The sequence below is a fragment of the Plasmodium gonderi genome, assembly GCF_002157705.1.
Source record: "Plasmodium gonderi DNA, contig: Chr14, whole genome shotgun sequence".
NCBI classification, from domain to species: Eukaryota; Apicomplexa; class Aconoidasida; order Haemosporida; family Plasmodiidae; genus Plasmodium; species Plasmodium gonderi.
In genome coordinates this window covers 1,882,647-1,905,295 of record NW_021628939.1, presented here as the reverse complement: position 1 = coordinate 1,905,295, position 22,649 = coordinate 1,882,647, and the positions used below count along the sequence as shown (strand labels likewise).

Genomic DNA, 22,649 nt, shown 5'->3' with positions numbered 1-22,649 from the left:
TGTTACAATGCATATTTTTATCACCTTAATTTTACAAACCTAATAAGCAACCTCAACCTTTTGAGAGGTCCTTGATTTAGTTTTTTTTTTTTTTTTTTTCTTATATATGGCAAACCACCTAACGTGGTAAATAGCGTTCAAAAAATTGGAAAATTTTGTGAAGATTTATATACTAGCAACGAATACTGCATATATTGCAGAAAAGTGCTTCATCCATTCTGCATTAACACATTCTACAAATTTTACGTGTAGGCTTCGAAAAAATGTCAATCCTTGAACTGCACATGGGGAATAATAATACATTCAGAATACTATCGGGGATAGACTTTTTTTTTTTTTTTTTTTTTTTTCCTGAAAAATATCAACAAAAGAAGAAAGTTCCAAATACTATGATTAGTATAGAATTATATAATGATTTTGTTGACAAGCCATCTCCACCCCCCCTCACCATTGCGTAATATATTTTGGATTATAAAAAATTATCCCGTGTGTGTTGCATACCTTTTCGTTTATGCTCTTTGTAGAGCTCCCAAGGCGTAATAGTATCTTCTTTTGTAACTTTGAATAACACTTAGTTATGTTTTTTTTATTTCATTTTATATTATTATTTTTTATTTTATTGTATTGTATTTTATTTATTTATTTTTTTTTTTTTTTTTTGACAAACATTGTGCTACCTTTTTAACGGTCAAAAATAGCCAAATTCGCTTGTTCGGTTTGCGCGAGTTCTTTTAAAAAAAAAAAAAAAAAAAAAAAAAATCATGATTAGCTAGCAGAAGTCGACTGTTTTAATATTCATTGTTTTTGCTTTATTTTTTGCTATACACAATTTTGCAGAACGCACAATAGGGAAAATGAAAATCCTATAAACTCTACCTTCATTTGTATTTACCCACTTTTCCTCACAAATGAGAATACAAGAAAGGAAAAAGGGAAAATATCATATGTTGTGGGGGTCTCCTACTTGCATTTTTCGCCACCTTGGCATAATCTTATTGGAACTGGGAAACAACAACAAAGAGAATGAGCACCTTGAACATTTTGCAAAATTATGATTTGTATTTCCATTACTTTAATTGAGGGATATTACATATGAACCTAGGTACATATAGTACTTTATATTTTTTTTTTTTCTGAACCAGTTGAGTATAGAAGACTTGGACAAATTTCCTTCCCACTGGAAGACAATAATCAAAATTTTATGCACTTGAGTACATAATAAACATTTTTGTGGTCATATAACCCAACTTTATCAAGTCTACAGAAGAATACCCACCTTTTTATTTACATCTCACTGTGTGCATGAAGAAATAAAAATTCAAAAAAGGGTACATCAATTGGAACTAAAAGAGCACCAAAGAGGTTAGACCGGTATAATAAAAAGAAGAAAAAGCAAAAAATACCAAAAAACGCTAGAAAATAAGAAAAACATAAAAAGATATAAAAAAAAAAAAAAAAAAAAAAAAAAACTCCTCACGGCTATACAGTGCGCGAGAGAACACATAGTTTCTGCCTCTGCCAGATCCAAACCCCATTTTTAACTCTATCCAAAGAATCAGAAATATTGTTGAAAATCCTCGATGAAAGATCTGAAATGAGCTGCTGAAAAAATACGAAAAGGGAATAATTCTGGTGCATTCATTTTCAGTGAAAATAAAAACCAAAAGTATGCAGCAATGTCAAAAGTAGAGTTAAGATTAATGTCATGTATAAAAAGTAATTTCCTGAGAAAAAGAATATACAGAGTAGATGTACTTGAGGAGTATGCTTACTTAAGAAGAAAACATACGTATCGGTAAAACCGAACCTACCTACCCCCTGTACGCATACTTTTTCGAATAGGCGTGTACAAATTTGCCCATCAGCAACAAGGGAAAACTACATGGGCAGAAAGAAACCTAAAACATATTAGAAATTTTGTTAAGAGTTTAAAAACAAAATGGAAAAACCCAAGTGTGTTATTTGTGGGTCTACAAATTTTAGGATAGAAGAAGCCCAAGTAGTATGCAATGAATGTAACTATGTTAATGAAATTCAACAGGAACAATTTGAAGATGATTATGGGGAACAGGCATCAGATGATCATTTATATAAGGAATATCTTGAGAAGGATTTCTATGACATTTTAAAGAAATTATATAGAAATAATAAATTAATTGCTAAGATTAAAAATTATGTTTTTAAAGAAAATGATGAATTTTTTATGAAATATCAAAAAATTTTACTAAATTTTTTACAAATATTTGTCTCAGAACATCACTTGCCACCTTTTATATACGACGAAATGAAGAAAATATGGTTTTATTTATTAAAAGTAAATATTATGAACTCAAATGTTTATGTACCATTAGGGGATGCAAAGGATTCAATAAAACACGTTTTTGAAATTATAAGAGCACCCAAAATTAGATATATAGTGAAATGCATTATACAAAATGAAAAAATCATTGGGGAAATAAAAACGGTAATAAAAAAAATGGGACTTAGCACACTTTCCTACTTTTTTGTTATTCAAAAAAAGTTTATTAACGAAACTAGCAAGTTTATAGAATTTTTACCAAGAAAAAGCACAGTTCATAGAAGATTCGATATTAAACACTTAAATTTGTACAAAAAAACGGCCTTATTGAATAGCGAAAAAATGAATCAGAAAGATTTCTTAAAAATTAACGAAATAATACATACCATTCAAAGGTCAAAATTAAACGAACAAATGAAAGAAATCAATCAGGAAGAGCATCAGATGCTTCCCAAATCCAGTAGTAATACCTATCAAGAAGTAAACCCCATGTCTAGTAACAATTCATATGAAAATTCTACAAAGATCCATTATGTAAATCCAGCAGTAGACGAAGGAAAACATAATCATAGGAAGACAGAGTTTCGCGGGTCTATTTCACAAGAAATCATTGACCCATTACTCATGCCTGACATTTATGGCAACAGTTATGAAGATTTTGATATTTATGAAAAGGTTGATCAGGAGAGAAACCGTGACAATGGGGAAGAATTCTTCAACGTGGGCAATTTCGGTGACTATGGAGACTTAGACAACCTTGGCAACTTTGATGATTCTCCCCAATTAGATCAATTCCAAGAATCTGATAAACCCGACCAACCAGGTCAATCGAATCAACTTAACAAGGTCCCAAATCATCCAGGAGATAAAAAAGGAGAAGGAGCCACATTCACACAAGGCGCAAGGAGTTCAGGTTTAATGGACAAGAAGGGAAAAAAAAAAAAAGAAGGCAATGATTTTACAGAAGATTATAATTTTTCTCATGCCGAGAGAGTGTATCACTTCTATTCATCCTTTATAATTAATCAGTTACTAAAAAGTAAAAAATTACTTAAACCAGTTGATGCTAACATATCCAGCAATTATATGAACAGATCTACTAACCAAACGAAAATTATCGATTTGATATATCAACATGATTTCTTATATTATTTTCATGAAGAATTAAGAAAAAATTGTGATATTGAATTTCTGTCATATTATGATATATTACAAGTGTTTAAAGGCAATTATGATTATTTAATATGTCAGTCATTGGGTTTGCAAACCGGTCCATATATTCCAACCATTCAAAAAATAACATCATGTCATAAATCTTTCTCCTCCTCTTCCTCCTCCGACTCTGAGAATAAGAATAAAAATTTTCTGAACATCCCCCATAAGGAACCGCAAAATTTGAATGAAAAGCTAGAGACAGATTATGACCCAAACAACAAGGATCAATTGATTCAAATAGGAAACATTTCCAATGAAAACCGTTTTAATTTTACAAACATTTCTCAAATGAAAAACAAATTAGATGATGAATACGAAAGAGAAAATGGTTATTATTTTGAGGAGTTCAAAATGGATCGTCAACCCACTGATGGGATACTACTCGATTCTCCACCAGAAAATGTAAAAGTAAAAAATGGTTCTTCCAAAGATGTGGAGGAAAAGTCACCTTTGGATGAATCCCTTCAGGATGTATGTAGCCTAAGAGGAGAAACATCAGAATTTTTTGGCTCCAATATAGACGAAAGTATTCAAGGAAGTAGGAGGGAAAAAAAAGGGAATCAAGTGGGATACGCTAAAATGGGAGAAGTAGAAAGAAAAGGGACATATGGAGAAGGATTCGAAGAAGGAGAACAAAATTCGCTGATCGAAGTGTTAAACAATAGTGAGTTCGATAAAAGGAGAGGGGAGGGAGGAGGAGGAGCCGAAACACAGAATCGTGAGCATTCCACTGTAGATGTGGAAAAAATCTTGAAGACATACCAAAATTATGTTGAATTGAGGAAAGGAAGAAGTAAAACTGTTTTGTACAATGATAGTGATCTACTTATCAATTCCATATCTGATGACGAGAAATGCATTCCAAACAAACAGGAGGATAAAAAGGAGGGTAAACATCAAATGGGAGGATTCACAAAAGAGGAAAAAAGCGCTGCGTTATCAGATGAGATAATCTGGAGCGACAACAAAATGAATAGCGATTTGTTGGGTCATGATATCACAAATGCATGTTCGTCGTTAGCTAGCGATTTAGCACTTCCACACAACTATGTAACATCATCACTTAACAAGGATAAGGAAAATAATTTGTCCCTTTACGAAGGATTCCCCACAGAAGGGAATAAACAAGTAGACGGATTGGGAGAGAAGCTTAAAGATCATTTTAACACTAGGAGCCTCTCGAATTTGAGAAGAAAGGAAAATGAAACAAACACAGGGGTAGAAGAAGAAGAAGAAGAAGAAGGAAGAGGAAGAGAAAGAGGAAGAGAAAGAGGAAGAGGCGTGACTAGCCTGGATGAAATATACAAAAAATTGGAATATTTAAATAGGATGAAAAAGAAGAAAAATATAGAAATTCAAAAATATTATTATGATAATGGATTAATGAAAATAGAAAAAAATTGTGCCAAAATTGAAATGTTCGTAAAAAATTCTATATTGAAGCACATAAATGAGGGAAAATGTGATTCCCCAAATCGTAAAGTGTTGTACATCCCAGACAGGTATCTAATCGATTCATACATTTTTAATGATTTATATAAGAATGCACTATATATAAGTAATTTAAATAGATTTCGAACGATAAGCATAAAGTATATTTATAACGAATATGTTAACTTTTTCGTAAAGGAATATAAAGATTATTTGATAGATGATGAAACATATAAGTTTTGTTACAATTTTTCATTCGATTTGTTACTTTATGTTATATATTATTGTATGAAGAGGTTACATATTCATTGTTTGCCACACAATATGACGCAATATACAAATTCAGACAACTTTAATTTGTATAGAATTTTCAACAACGTTTCAGAATTGTTGCAAAAAATTTACAGACATGATAGTTCTTCGCTTTCATTTCCATTAAAGAATCCCATATTTTCAGAAATAAAAAAATTTTTTTTTTTAAGAAATTTAAAAAATGGTGTCCCTTTTTTATGTATACACAATTATGAGCATACAAGTAAACATTTTATACAAGAAGATACTACTGAAGAGAATCAGCAATATTTGGAAAAAAAAAATATGTATAGCATTACTTATTTTAAAAATTATAAGCATCTAAATATTGCGAACAAACTGTTAACCAACTTTACCAACTCCAAATGGGTAAAAGACTTGCAACTCTTTAATTCTAATTTAATATCCGATTTGTATTCACAAATCAACGATTTGATATACAAATTTCAGCTTCCAAATATGGTTCAAATATATTCTATGAAATTGTTACATATTGTCATATTCAAATATAGGTTTTACAAATTTCTCTTCAATGTATATTCCAATCAATATGACGACATGCACGTAGAATTGAATAAATTTTACAAATTTAAACAAATTATAAGAGATTTTAAAATATTCTACAAGAAAAGAAATAAATCCTCATTTTCACAAAATGAAATTAATAAATACATTCTATATTTAATGAAAAAAGAGTATTATATTAAAAAAAAATACTTACAAAAAAAAAAATATATAATCCCTCAAAATGGACAAATTAACTACAAAGTGTATAACAAAATCAATTATTTTTATCGACAAAAATTTATTTGCACCTTTTTTATTACCATGAAAGTGTCACTCACTGTAGAAAAAAAAAAATTCTATCATATCGCTGCTGCATGTGTTTTAATTGCATGCAAATTCTATTACCCTATGTTTTCTTCTGATTTTTTCACATTTCAAAATATGTTCATAAAAGACAAGTTTGAAAATTTCCACCACGCAAATAATTATAAGTGCCACATGCAAAATGATATGCATCTCTACAATAAATTTGACTTCCAAAGGAAATGCAAGCAGAAACAAGCGAACAAATCCTCCCAGGGAAATCTTAATGAGGAGTGGAATAAAAACAGCAAAAGGGGCTACAAAATGAACAATAATAAAGGATCCAATAACCAACGTGAAGATAGAGAAATGATGAACAAGATTATACAGAAGGAAATAAAAAGGACATTGAAAAGGATTAACAGAAAACAAAGGGAAATCAAAATGAATAAAAAAAATGATACAAAGGAGGATAACCCAAAATGTCGACTGAAAACTATTGGAAAAAAGAGAAAATCATTTGCATTGTTGAGAGAAGAGGATTCTACATTGTCTGAATCAAAAATGAAAAGAGCAAAGTGTAGCAGTGACAAGAGTAAACAAATTGTTGTTGAAGAACATCTCTTTGGGAATGGTACCGTCCAATGGGAAGAAGTACGAGAAGTTCATAACTTAACCATAAAAAAACATCTAAATGGGACAAATGCAGAAATTGGGATAGACCTCTGCAAAGTGAATGAAACAGTGCTGACAAATGACAACTCCTTATTGAACGAAAGGGAAAAGATATATAGCCATTATAATGAAATTTTTAGCGACACATCAGATGATGTAGTGTCTGTTCAATGCAACACTGAAGATAAAAAATATAGAAATGAAAATGAACTCGAAATTTTCTTGATGAAAGATTATTCTACTAATGACAAAGAAGAGTATTTTCATAATTTGATTATTTTTGATGAATCCACGTTGGATCCAAGAATTTCCAAAAAAAAAAGGACAAAATGGAAGGATCCTAATGCTACTATTACCTCCACTTCCACCTTCACCTCTGGTAGTACCCCACAAGTGATGATTAAAAAGATACATTTCAAATCGTCCAAGCAGAAACACAATTATTATTTCGTTCCCATACCCAACATTTTGAAGTTCTTTTTTAATTATAGAAAGTACTCCGATTTGGATCCCCATTTCGGTGTCAGGTTTGGATCAGATGATTACAGGAGTGAAGAGGAGAAGCATCTTGTAGAAAAGGAAGATGAAGTAAAATTAATTTCACACGTGGATTCACAAAATAACTCTTCACACATAGCTAAAAATGGAAGCATGAAAAGTGTGAAAAATAAAATTATTAACAAGGAAGAAAATGTGTGTAATAAACACAAGCATGTTAATTCGAAGAAACGAATGCCACCATGTCTGCAAGTTTTCAAGACACAAGAAAATTTTTCATGTAGAAAAAAAAATATCTGTGTAGAAAAACAAATAGATAACCTTAAATGGATATTTGTGAATCAAAACCCATATTGTTGCACTGATTTATTACATCCTCCCAGTAAGGGAATTTCACCACTTGACAAAAAGACAAAACCACAAAAAAATGTTCTTGCCAATAATTATTTCCTAAGTAACGTCCCACAAAATTTAAATCATTTCAATTTTGATTTTAACTCATTAGCTTTTTATAACACACTTCATACAGTAATGAGCAACAGAAGTTTTTCCTCGTTCTCTCATCATCCAGGTGAAAAAAATGACACAAACTGCCCACACTTAGATAAAGTTATAGAATCATCCATTCTTTATAAGGTGGGAAAAATAAAAAGAGGAAAAAACATATGTCTGCATACACATATGCATAATAAAAACACGTCCTGGAATGCCAAATCGATTGAGGAATACAACCCCAATGATACCATATGTGAAATGGAAAAAACTCGTGGTAATGTAAATGGCCTGGATGACATAGGAAGCGACGTAATAATAATAACCAACAATGAGAGAGAAAGAAATGAAGGTCAAAATGCTGGTCAAAATGAAGGGGAAAATGAACAATCAATAAAACAGGTCGATCAAATGGAGAAGGAAAAGATCGAATTTGTAAATTTTAATGATGAGATAATTGAAGAATTTACAAGAACGAACAGTAACTGGGAAAAAGAAAAGATGCTATGTAGAATATTAAAAAATCGTTTGTACTATGATAATGAAAATATTATGAATAATAAAAATAATGAATCAATAAAAATTAGACACAGACATTTACTATTTTCTAAGAGATATGAAACTATTTTTTTTCGTTATATTATTTATGAATATTACATTATGTTGCAGAATTTTTATACCTTCCAATCCTTAGCAGATATGTTAGGTGTTTTTATTACCTCTACATGGAATATTTACCATATTTTATTTTTGTATTATCAACTAAAATATGTGATTAATGAATTTTTAAAATGTTTTACACAGCTTATAAACATGTTCGATTATTTTATGGTTGTTGTGAAAGATAAAGAGTCCATAAATGCAAATCAGTTTAATTGTTTTTTTAGAAATAAATATAAAAGAAAAAATATATATGTATCATACTATATTAAAATGTTATATTTCATTTTTGAACTTATTGCTGCTTTATATGGAGTAAAATCGAAATTTCCAAATCAGTTACAACTTTACCCAGGCACATTTACTATAAATAATAACACAGTTATATATCATAGAAGAAAATATGAAAAAGCAAGGGTAATTAAAAAAAATGAAAGCATGATTCATTTAAATAACTTATTCAATTGGGGAAATTATGAATATTTGAAATACATGCTACAAAATTTGTTTAATATTAAAAATGTTAAAAGAATACTGAACAATAAGATGAGAAAAATACAAAATGAACTAAACAACATTATAAGGGAAACTTACATGCATGAAGATTACATTCATGCCTATCTTTTCCCATTCACTAAAAAAACTCTCTTTCATATAATAGTATTGAATGCAAAATTTTTTATAATCAATTTTAAAGGGACTTTAAAATTATCTAGGAAAAATTATGCCACATGTCTGAGCCAATATTACAAAAAATTCGACAGGTTCAGTATGTCTACATTGAATTCTGTAGTGACTGTTTTGTCAGTAGAACGTTCTTGGGATAGAAAAATGCACGGAGGGAAAAATTCCATAAAGGAAAATTCCTTCATTAATAAGGACTCGTATAATAATGGGAACTTCCATACCTGTGTTAACAACACCTCCATGGATGTTCATTTATCAAATGGTTGCGAAAGAAAATGTAGGAGGGATATCTTCCAAACTGTTTGCACATACCTTTCTCCAATCTTAGATCTGTACAAAAAAAAAAAATCAGTACCGTACCTATTAAGCGACAAGAATGTATTCTCTCCTATGAGAATAAAAAAAAGGAAATTTTGTTTCTTATATCATGATAAATCTGATTTGATAAACGATTGCTTAAATTTTGTTATGAAGGGAAATCATAATGTATTAAATAATACTGAATTATGTAATATTTTAAAATATAAGAAGGTTATGAATGTACAAGGACAGGCAATAAATAGATTTGCATACTCCCAACACGAAAATGGATCCCATCTTTTTCAAAATATCTATTACAATGTGGAACCAGATATAGGATTATATCACACTGTTAAACTTTTTAAATATTTTAGAAAAATGAAGAAATTTATAAAAAACGCAAATGATTTATTCCTTATATATTACGTAACTTATTGTATCAATTTAATGAAAAAAAATATTTTTTCAAAGAATAGATTATACTTCAACAATCCATTAATACAACGCCTATTTTATTCATTTACATCGAACACATTAAAAAGGTATAACAAAATGTATAAGAATTCTATATATGATCAAAATAAAATTATAAATTATATGGGATTATTTAAGTATATCCTATGTGAAAAGAACAAATTCTTGGGAAATGAGAGAGGCGTATTTCTGTCTATTAACAGATCCATTAGTGAGAGAGCTACCAATTCTAACGCAAAAAAAAAAAAAAAAAAAAAAAAAAAAAAAAAAAAAAAAATGTTCATAGAAAATTCGATTCCATTTGATGAAACTAAATTGAATACCATCTTCAGTGATGGTTGTGGGAAATCGAAATCATTATATCCCATTCAGGTGAATATGAAATTAGAACCCTGTCTTAACATTAAATGGGAACGCTTAGCGGACCTTTCAAAACTTTATACAAAATATGTCAAGAGTTATCCATACCCCATTTTTACCATGAATGAAATTCTTTTGAATAAAATCATATTTTTCAATTTGGGGAATGAAACTGTTGTTACTGACACTTGGCAAAGAATTGGAGAAGATTTAATGTTGAAGACGAGGAGTAAGGAACAGAACCCCAAAATTTTCCAAAACCAAGAAAGAAGAAAAAAACACATAGGCATGGCATCCAAAACTGTGATGAAAAAAAAACACCTGCAACAAATCGTGTACTCAGTAATGTTGGACAAATTTATCAATAACAACAAGCAACTCATTTTGATCAAAAACGCAAAAAAGTTTCACGCCAAGGTAGAAAAAAAAATCGAGAGTAAAATTAGTCTCATCCGTAACAGCAATCATAATAATGGCAGTAGTAATAATAATAGTGGCACTACTACTACTGCTGCTAATAATAATAATAATAATAGTGGCCCTTTTTTTCCACTGGAATCCCTATCAACATCATCAATATCGTGCATAGATAAGAATAAAATTAAAAAGTTCGCAAAGGAAAAGATAACAAAAGTTGCTCCTGTTGAACTACTCCCAAAGATAGTCAAATATATAGCACCAATTAAATATTACAAAAGATATACTGTACTAACATCAATGATGCCCCAAATGAATTGTAAAATAAATAATTTACCATATAATATTTTATGCAACGATGATCCTATAAAATCTTTAATTTCATACGACATTTCACCTCCCATTGACAACAAGTATGTAGCGGAGGCAGTACATTTTATCAACTTGATAAATTCAAAACTATTCATAAATTTGAAATCTCTATTTTCTACTATCCCTTTAAATGGTTACTTGATTAGCTACCTAGAGAAACGATTTGCAACCATGTATTCAAATGAGAGACACACGAAAGAGGAACTTTCTTACATCATTTATGATATACTTCTTAAAATGAATACTTCCTCTGGTAATGACTCCTCGGGGGATGACAACAGCACATATGATGTGCTTGCCATCCCAGAAGTAAGTGACAAGGCAAAGGATTATTCAAACGGGACGATTCCAAATGAAGGGAACTGGACAGATGATGAATTTTTTTACCTTTCAACAGATGTGGATTCTTATAAAAGCGATTCAGTATATACTTTACGTTTGAAAAAAAAACCCAATTATCGTAATCTTAAAAAAAACTTGAAAAAAAGTATAAATGAGTTAAATATAGCTATGGAAAAAAAAGAATCATGTGAGTTTAACAGATGTACATCTTTTTTAAGAAGCAGTCAAAATAGTGTCAGTAATAAAATAATTTTACATGAATGTTACAAAATTTTTAAGAATATATTCCTTAAACTAAGCAATTGTTTAAACTATTTCGATAAGGAGGATTTATGTGGAACTTCATTTGATAGACGTTTCTTTGAATGGCAAAACAATCTCAGCATGTATGATCCCTTTTTACTTATTCATAATAGATCCTACGATTTCGATGCAGCAGTCCTGGGATATCATGAAAAGATAACTGACACATATGTTTTACTCTGTAATAAAAGTGAAAGAAACCAAAAAATGCATAATCAGATTAACAAGTTGGTACATAATATAACAGGAAAGAGAGGAGTAGAGACCATCACAAAACACACCAATCAGAATATAGATTGTGGTACATATAACAATAATATGTTTCTAACCAAGGATATTATTAAAAAAGGGAAATTAAAAATCATCAATCGAGAAGATCAAGAAAGGGCAAGTGGAAGAAGAATAAATAAAACCGGAGAAGACCAACAACCATCAACATTACCCCCACGTGTTTCCACTCTAAAATGTCATAATTTCCAAGGAGAAGCACACATTTGCATATACAATGACAGCACGTATTTCAACTGTAATGATTCTTCCTTATCAGCTGAGATGATGAAGAATGACAAATATGAAGAGTCGTTGTTGAATTATAACCTGAACCGAAATGTACATTTTCAATTTCATTCGAATACAAATTGTTTTACATTGAGATTAAAAAATGATTATATAAAAAGAAAAAATAAAGTTATAAATTTACGAATAAAGAGAAAACAAATATATAAAATAAATTATATCCAAAATGTTGTCCGGACAAGGAGATATACATATTTTATATTTTCTGTTCTAGTGTACCCAATGAGTCATGTACCTAGGATTATGTATCTTTTTTCCATAAGATACTTCCCTTCATTATTTATTAAAACAGTAAATTATTTGAGTTATCTCAAGGTAGATAATCAGTTGTTACAATTTTTTGTTAGCTACGATGTCAATACACTTAACGAAATTTTCAAAAATTTTAAAAAACAAAAAAATTCAGAAAACATATTCCACATGTTAAGATTTAAAGGGTATTATATAAATCCTTTTTCCTTACTCGGTAGTATTTACTACTCAAATGATATACATATTTTATGCACAAATTTTAAACTCTCTTGCACAAATTATTTTAACACTCTTCACACTGTACTATCGGTAGAAAACATCAAAAGGGAACCAAAAAATTTTTACCAGGAACAGAACAAATTGACAGAAGGGGGAGGAAATCAAAGCCTATTTGTAATTTCTAAAAAAGACATAGATCAGTCACCACACGAGAGTGAGGAGAGAAACAGAGAACAAGGAAAAAAAGGAAACACAAATAGTGAAATGGCAGACAAAAGTGCATGTAAAAAAAAAAAGAAAAAAAAGTTAAATGATTCGCATAATTCGACACAAGATAATTACATGAACACGGCAATAAAATTCACAGATGACACACAGAATTATATTTCAGATGATAAAATAAATAAATTTTTCCAAAAGGAAAAAAATACACATCTTAGTTCTAGCACGAAACGTACACGTGAAATTCAAAATATCTTATATCTTGAAAATGAAATAAAAAATGAAAGTAGTAAGAAAAACAAAAAAATCCCAGAAACATTTTTAACAGATGACTACAAAGAATACTTATCTAAGGAAAATATCAACGACGATGATGTTAAAGGAAACGAAAGTTTCATCCAACGTTCTAGAAATTTTAATTCATTATCCCTCATGCCTAATGTCCTTGCATTATATCCAGAAGAAAGGGACTCAAAGAAAAGAGCAAGTTCCTCACAGTATCGTGGAGGAAGTACATTGAGACGTAATGCACCAGTTCCGTCAAAGGGTTCATTGAGTTTTCCGACTCTCCATTCTATTAACGACCCAATGACAGCTATCGAAAAAGAGGAAGACCATTTCAAATTAAAATATTACATATTTGGACAAAACGAAACGAATATAATTTCCCCCAATATAAATAATAAGCGGTATTCTCAGCGTGGGTTAGCAAGATCATTAGTATATTCAAATGAAAAGGGCGCAAGAAAAAAAACCGAGGTGGATGGTACAGACACACAAAGTATTCCCTTGTCAAATGACAGAGACACGATTAAAGATTTCATGAGCGAACAGCAGGTTCAGCATGATAGTTACTCCCTGGAAAGCCAGTGTGACGTGTATGGAAATTATCACATATCCTCGAATGATCATTTGTTTAGTACAAACAACCAAAACCACAGTCTTTTCAGCACAAGTCACAACCCAAGTATCAACCAAATGAATGTCCTCACCAGTTTGGGAACCTCCAATGACATAAATAAGATGAACAGGAACCATATTACTAACACAGGTATAAGGCATGGGGAAGGTCATAAACGAAGTAAAGCATGTAACCGAATATACAACAAGTGCTTATGGAAAAAGATGGATATAGGTGGTAGTGTGAAATTTTGTTCAAATCCGTCAGAAACGATTAACTTGTATAATATGATTATGAACTCTTTGGCCAACCAAATTTTGCTGAAAAATGATTCGATAACTTATGGAAAGTACATGAAAAAAAGCGCACTGGAATTTAATTACATCGTGTATAAAGAATTTACTATTCACACGAATTATTACTTGGAACCATACAACACAAGTGTGCTTAATGAATTCGTGTCCATTTTTTACACCAATCAGTTTAGAGATAAGTATTTAAAATGTGAAGCATGTGAAGATGGTGGGAACCATGCAGGTTCAAATGCAGAAGTGAGTACAAATGCAAAAGATGCATTAAGGATTGACCATGGTGATTATGACAGTGACATAAATTTGGCTATACTTAAAAATAACAATGAAAATAAGCCAAAAGAATTTAATGAATTTTTTTGTGTAAATAACGAACTTCTTCCAATCAGCGGAGAGAACACGGGCATGTACAGAGCGAGGGGAGAAATTGATAGTCAAACATGGAGCCAAAGTGGTAGCGGAAATATGAACCAAATTAATTACCACTATGACTCAGAGAACGCAAGGCAAGTGCCAAATAATGGCAGACACAATGATGAATACTCAGCTTTACAAACCGAATGTGAACAAGTGAATGATCTGTCAATTGTGACGGGAAAAAATGATGTAGAAGAAAATATAAGAGACACCATGTATCCATTTTTTGACGATGAAAATATTTTGGAAACCTTTCAAAAGGAAGAAAACCTCATAGATATGGTGGAAGAGAAGCAGGATAATTTGATTAACCAAGAAAAAAGTGACAGTTCGGATTTTTATTCAGAATATAATGGCAGTGATGAAGAAAATGAGACAAATTATTGCAACCAAGATACATATACAGTGTGCTCATTTTATCTACATAAGCCAGTGTATATTTTTGATGAACAATATGAGATAAAAGATATGAAACGAAAAATGCATAATGGTACGGAAAAGGATAAAAAATATATCTCTACGAAGAGCATACGCAAGGGGAAGAGAGAGATGCATGATATGGATGAATTATTTATTACATTTAACAAAAACGTAATTAAAAAGTACTTGTCCAAAAATAACAAAAAACTTAAAAAGGTTTACAAAAAATTGATAAAAAAAATGGAATATGATAAAAATGCTAAAAAAATATCCTACGCACTATATGACAAGACAAATAATTTTCTTATGCATGATTACAAGTGTTCAAAATATAAAAATGCTTGGGGAAATTTTACAAAAAATTATGTAAAAAAAAAAAAAAATTTAAACAATATTTTTAACGGAGATCATTTACTCATTAACACAGTGTCAAATGATATTTATTCTTATGATCAAGAGGTCAGAAAAATCGTGCAAGTCTATAAAAGAAAGAAAATGTTCATAAAAAGTGTAAAGCAGAAGCATATTTCGACTAAATATAAAAATTCATTTCCATGGATTGGCGATAACATGTTCGTCTGTCCAAACGACGTTAACATGTACATTATGGTATGCACATTATGCTCCTTCATCCAGTTTTTTATCCTGAGTTTTTCACTGTGAGCTCACTTCTCCACCACGACCACAGAAACTTATTCATAATCCAATACCACACACATATCATTTGTATGTTCCACCACTTGTATGTTCCACCACTTGTATGTTCCACCACTTGTATGTTCCACCATTTGTATGTTCCATCATTTATATGTTCCACCATTTGTATATCCTCGCAACTTTGCACATCTTCTACACACCCCTTATTCCCTATAGGCTGGATACAGTTCCATTTTGTTACACCAAAATACGTCCTACTTAAAAAATTTTAATTACCATTCAGCAAGTTCGTCCATCCCTTTATATTATAAAACAATGTCACGGAATTTAGGTTTGGAAAAAAAAAAAAAAAAAAAATATTCAAAAAACTTCATCATTGTGTTTTTAGCCGTTATATAATGTAAAGCATTTAAAAAAAAATTAAATGAAATAAAAATAAAAATGAAAACATAACTGACTTGATTCTAGTTGTACATATATATATATATATATATATATACAACTCTGTTTCTTCATTATGTACACGTCTCTTCTCCTCGTCTTTAGATCATTTAAGTACAATGATGTGTTTGCTCATAAAGGCCTTCAGTTCCTATATGGAATGCCCATCGAACGATTTAATTATAGTAGGAATATATACGCACACACATACCCTTTCCATCATTTATCCTTTTTTTTTCTGCATATATATATTTTTTTTTTAAAAAATGTACACAAAAACTGGTCTTTATAAATGTATGCTATACCCACTTTCTCTATCTCCTTCAACTTGTACAGTTACATGTTTATATATATATATATATATATATGCACGATGATACCGCCTCCTTGTAATCGTTTTACACTAAAATTATTTCGACACTGCTTCATCAATTTCCTCACCCTCATAATACTTCCCCATTTTACAGACTTGCAAAGAAGTGGAATATATATTCTTTCGATTTTGTCTATAGAACACAATTTTCCTTGAATCGTCGTACTTCCCTTTTTTTCTTTTCATTTTTTTTTTTTTTTTTTTTTACACTTTTTTAAATTTTTTTAAAAAAACGTTTAAAACATTTAAGTCTTCAAAATTATTACAACTTTATCACTTCTCCACGAACAATACACTTGGGTCATGCCAACTTGAAAAACTGGGATGGTGTTATGATATTTTTTACCTTCTTAATTATGAAAAATGGTAACCAGGCGAAGAGAACAATCAAAATGACTTTGTACCAAAACATAACAGACATAATTTGCATAATGTCAAAATAATTCCTCAGAATGAACATGGAAAAGATATACACAATAAAGGAGCAAATGTTGGCTGATATCATGAGCGGGTGCCTGCATCAGGAAGGGGAAAAAAAAAAAAAAAAAAAAAAATACTTATGAGGAAATGTCCATGTACACAAATATTTACTAAATCCATGGGTATACTTTTACAGTATCACCATAAGATGAAACATACAACATATGTAAGTGTTGAAGAAAAATAGGGATGGAGAATGATCTATCCCCTTGAGAACTAACCATGACTCCACTTCCAAATGAATATTCATTATTTCCAACATGATCAGTGAGGAAAAGGATATATTTATTAAATTATTATAATTATCATTAAACAATTTCAATGCACCTAACATAACAACCGTTCCCTATAAGTGATGGGGGGGGAAAAAAAAAAAAAAAAAAAAAAAAAAAAAAATGATATGATGCTTCATGTTTCAATGGAATAATATATGCTCACAGAAAGGTGCATCGGTAGGTTCCCACTACACCTCATGAGCGTATGCATATTCACTCAATCACATGTCACCATTCCTCCTATCAGTCGTGTACCTGAAATATTGATATCCATACGATAATAAAGAATGATTTTAAATCTAACTTCCGCTTGTGTTTTTTATTTTTATATATCTCCGGGTATAGGTATATTAAATTTTTTTTTATTTTCACATCCAGGAGTAAAGACAAAAATGGTGCAGTTGTGTAGTATGTCGTATAACCAATTTGAAGCCAGCCCTGATAGAGGAAAGGTAAAAGTAAAATGAGGAACAATAAATTAAAATGCAAGAATACACATGGGCCAGCGAATAGTACTCGAGTGTCATATGAGTGTTACACGCTTGATGAGCGAATATGCACATGCTAAGGTGGATATATTTAATATTACACAAAGTGTGGCATGCACTTTTTTACCTGAAAAATCGAGACAGGTATACCGAAAAAGATATAACTATAAATAAACTGCAAATACGTAAGGACGAACCCCCTGTGAATTAAAAAAGAACACAAGGAGGAAGTTTGCAGAAAGGTATTATTCCCATAATACAAAATTAACTTCTTTATGTTTTTAAACTTTGAAACAATTATGTCACTGTCATGTACAACTTGTTTTCCTTCTTTTCCCAAAACACCAATGCCGATATCTGCTGACTGTATCATGGCTACATCATTACCACCATCCCCTATACACAAAATTTTTTTTCTCTTGATGGTTTTTATTAATACAGCTATTTCTTTTTTTTCAATGGGGCTGCACCTGCAACAGACCTAAAAATGGGGCGAATGAAAAAAAATGGAGTAAGGAGAAACATTTCCAGGGAGTCACATGGGTGATCAAATTAAGTTCAAGTGTTTGTATTTTATCACATATTTGTGTATGCACAATTGTCACCACAATGGGAGCACTCATTTTTATTTTTCCATTTTTTCATCTGCTTGCAAAATCTTACCACTGCCCTTGCATTGGCTGCAAAATCAACGAACGCATTGGGTATATATTTGATACAATTTTGAATGATAATGTTGTCAAAAAAGAGGACATACGAATCTATGTTGTTTAAAATGGAATTAAATTCTCTTATTAGATTTGAAGTGCTCTTAATATTTTCATGCCTGAATATGTATATGTTGTTCTTCTTCTTTTTTATATTAGCATTCTTGCAAATGCAAATTGCCGTTTCGATTTTGTCTCCGGTCAGAACCCAAACTTTTATGCCACTATTGTATAACATCTCAATTGTCTTTCCAACTCCCTGTGAATGTGAAGTGAAAAAAAAAAAAAAAAAAAAGGCGGGGGTGGGCACATGAGGGAAGGTATACGTGATTCTTGTTTTTGTATGAACAAGCTTATTTTACGCTAGACGAGCATTTCCACTTCACAATATGAAGTAACACGCAAGGAATATGTATGCGACATTTACAAAACACTATCAGTATAGTCATATACCTCCTGCAATTTGTCCTCAACCCCTGTTATAGCTAAAACTTTAATGTTCTTCTCGACATAGTCAAGAATATTTTCCATCTGTCCCTTGACATCCTTATTCTTGTTATAGTGATTGGAAAAGTTGTGAAAGAATTGTTCCTCTATATTTAAAAATCCATGAACCAAAACTCGCAATCCCAGATTGGAGAGATGATCACTTTCTTCATAAATAAATGTTTTATATTTTTCATGGCATTTTTTTATTAAAATATTATCTGCACCTTTTATAAAGAAGTATATATTTCGATTCTTTACATTTCGAACGAATATACTCATTCGTTTAGTCTCAGATGAAAATGGGATATGCAACAAAATATCATACTCTAGTACGAGATTTTTATATTTTATTTCTATTTTGCTTGCTGTTTTCTTTTTCAAAATGAAACCACAATTGGTTGCATATTTTAGAAAGGCTAATTCATCAGGTGAAGAACATTGATAACTTACATCTGAATGAGAAAATGTTTCAGAATCTTCAGAACTGTTTGATTCAAGGTTTTTTTTATCATATGAAAAACTCATACTAGTACTATCTATATGTTTCTCCTTCTTATTGGTTTTCTTTTCATTTTTACTTTTTCGATTAACATTTAATATGTAATAAAAGTTTTTCTGAAAATCTTTTTCTTTGTGCTCTTTTTTTTTCTTTGCTTTATCCTTTTCTTTAGTGCTGTTATTGTTACTTTCTTTAGCTAAGGTTCTAATATTGTTACAAATAAGAAAAGACAAAAAGGTTTGGAATACTCGATGTTTTTTCAAATATTCCACATCCTCTACATTATCATTGTAATAATCTAACACATCAGACTTATACTTCAAAAACTCATCAACCATTTTTTCAACCTTTTTCTTTTTTTCTAAATGTGCAGAATTTTTTTTAAGTATATCATTTCTTCTATGCCATAGGATACCAGAAGCACCAGCACCAGCAGCACCACCTTCTCCTACTCCTATTCCAGTTGCTACATTTGGGTTTAGAGTTAAGCTATTTTGTTTAAAATTTTTTATATTCATATTTCTATAGCCATTTTGTGAAAATGCAGATTTTGTGGCTGTAGATTGTTCATTAAAATTTCCATAATCAAAATTTTCATAATCGAAATTTTCTTCATCAATATTCTCTTCATCATTTAGCATGTTCATGCGATCTACTGGATTGGCTACTTTACTCAAATGTCTCAAATTGGATAGGTCATTTTTATTTCTACTGTTTTCCATGTCGTGATTAAACGAAATAGGTCGACCATTTTTGTTATAAGTACTTTGTTTATTTCTTCTATCATTTTTTGTGTTATAATTCGAGGCCAAATATAAAGATGAAGCATCGACATCTTCATTTAAATCATCTAAATCATATGATAGCATATGCTTATTGAAATTTCCTTTGGCTTTATTTTCTATATTACCTTGTAACATATTTTTTTCATTTTCAGCATGAATTACATCCAAACCAATATGTATAACTTTTAGAACCATTACATTTTCTGTTAATGTACCTGTTTTATCTGTAAAAATATAATCTATGTCTCCAAAATTTTCTATAATTGAGCTATTTTTTATAATTGTCGTTTCTATTTCTTTGTCCTTTTGAATAACTAATGTGTAATAAATTTTTGCAATATTTAAATTCACACTTAATGATATCGGAATTACAGAAGAAAATAGTAAAACAAAACGGATGAAATTGAGATACCATAAATTATTCAATTTAACTGAACACATATACATGGAAAATAATGTCAATATGATAAATAAAAACAATGTGATTAAATTCAATTTCTTATCTATCATTCCTCTTTTTATTTTACTAATCTGAGTACTCATATTTACTCTTGTGTCACTTCCTGTATATATCACAAGACAGATAACATCTGAACTTGTAATTACAGAATTGAATAAAATGAAGTTATCATAACTTAGCTTTTTTCGATAGCTTACATTGTAAAAATTGAAATTGTCTTCATTATTAAATACATTACACATTCTCGTTTCATTTACATAATTTCCACTTTTATTTATTCTATCTTTTGGACCGTTATACTTTTCAACAATTCCGCTGTTTCTTTCTGCATCACTATTTCCTACTCCTCCTCGTACTACTACTGTTGTCCCTCCTTTTTCCACATCGATAAACTTCACCATTTCTTTATTCATTTGTTCCCCTCTTTTTTTGTTATTGCATGCGTACGACATGTTTTTTTCTCCCCAATTGAGATATCCCTTTTTATGTAATTTTTTTCCTCCTTCGTTTTCCATATTGTTCAGTTCGCGATCGTTTCGATGTTCATCTTGATCTTTTTCATCATTATCGTCTTCTTCTTCTTCTTCATCATCATCATCATCATCATCATCATCTTCTTCTTCATCATCATCTTCATCATCATCATCATCTTCATCATCATCATCTTCTTCTTCATCATCATCTGCCTCAGTTGCGTATGCCTTGGGCAAGGTAGAGCGCCCATCTGATTCCAAGTCCATTTTCCCATCCCTTATCATATCAAATGAATAATTCATTAATTGATTGTCGTTCAATCCAAGATTATTAGTATTTTCATCCTTCTGAAAATCTCCATATGGATTATACTTGAATATAACAAATGATCCTTCAATTTTGTAAATGTCATTTTTTGGTTGCTCTAAGATGAATAGAATATCAATAGTAAAGAAATCTTTCAATTTTTTTAAATTTTGGAATATACTGATTGGATATTTAATTTTCCAATCGGTTTCTCCATCAATTTTGTCCGTCTTTACATATGTATAATTTGCAGTTTCGTTGGATGCACTTGTATCTTTGTTTCCTTCACTTTTTTTACTTAGTGCTAATTTTTTTTTTTTTTTTTTCTTCTTCTTTTTTTTCTTCTTTTTCATTTTTTTTTTATTCATTTCCAAATCATTCAATTCTCCTGAATTATTGTTCATATCATTTTTATGATCACTTTTTTCTGATTTATCCTTTAAGAGACATTTTCCATCCTTCACAGCATTTAGAGATTTTTCATTTTCACTAAAGAGTAGATTATTGCTTGTTTCACTCAAATTGTTGTTTGATTCGTTATATCGATCTTCAATCAATTCATTGTCAATGTTTTTATCAAAATGGTAATAACTTTGATTTATTTTGCTGTACACATTGGAATTTTTATTCAATTTCATGTTTCCAAAAAATCTCTTCTCCTCAACCTTAAATGTATATTCTTCATTTTTACTTAAATTACGTAACAAAATACAATCAGCAGGGGCTCTTTGTTTGGATTTAATCAAAATTATATCCCCTACTTTTATATCTTTTGAATATATTCTTTCAAAATTCCCATTCTCCAAAAGGCTGTAATAAATTTCATTGTTATTTTCTAAATCTTTTATAAACCTCTTAAAATCATCTACTACTTCATTTATTAAACTTATAAAAATGATGAAAATCAAAGGGGCTACAAAAGTAAATACATATCCAGTGTTGAATATGGGAATAACTTGTAGAAGAGAAACACACAAATAAAATAAATTTAAAAAGTCCGCGAATTGATAAAATAAAAATAATGGGATAAATGTTATGACTGTGTATTTCGTACTTCTTATCTTATTATCACAAAAAAAATTCGGACTTGTTCTTCCATGTATATTAACATACCGTTCTCGTTTTTTATTCTTCTTATTATAAAAATGACTGAACAATTTGTAAAATGTGTACGAAAAAAAATATTTTATTTTCCCTACTTTTTTACTCAGCACAAATCGAAGCCGCTTTAATTCTTCGTCATCCACCAT

At 30.2% G+C, this 22,649-nt stretch overlaps 2 protein-coding genes across 2 annotated transcripts; one reads left to right on the top strand and one right to left on the bottom strand.

Annotated features, from left to right (window-relative positions):
- Positions 1–1,939: 1,939 nt before the first annotated feature.
- PGO_144090 (hypothetical protein, conserved) lies at positions 1,940–16,575 on the top strand (the record flags this gene model as incomplete). The annotated part of the gene is made up of 4 exons (XM_028690399.1): positions 1,940–15,574; positions 15,839–15,953; positions 16,169–16,248; positions 16,531–16,575. The coding sequence occupies 4 exons, from the start codon at positions 1,940–1,942 to the stop codon at positions 16,573–16,575; spliced, it is 13,875 nt and encodes a 4,624-aa protein (XP_028546200.1).
- A 162-nt stretch (positions 16,576–16,737) lies between these two features.
- On the bottom strand, positions 16,738–22,649 carry PGO_144080 (phospholipid-transporting ATPase; the record flags this gene model as incomplete). Its single annotated transcript, XM_028690398.1, has 6 exons — positions 16,738–16,951; positions 17,138–17,262; positions 17,447–17,629; positions 17,807–18,160; positions 18,343–18,645; positions 18,840–22,649. The coding sequence occupies 6 exons, from the start codon at positions 22,647–22,649 to the stop codon at positions 16,738–16,740; spliced, it is 4,989 nt and encodes a 1,662-aa protein (XP_028546199.1).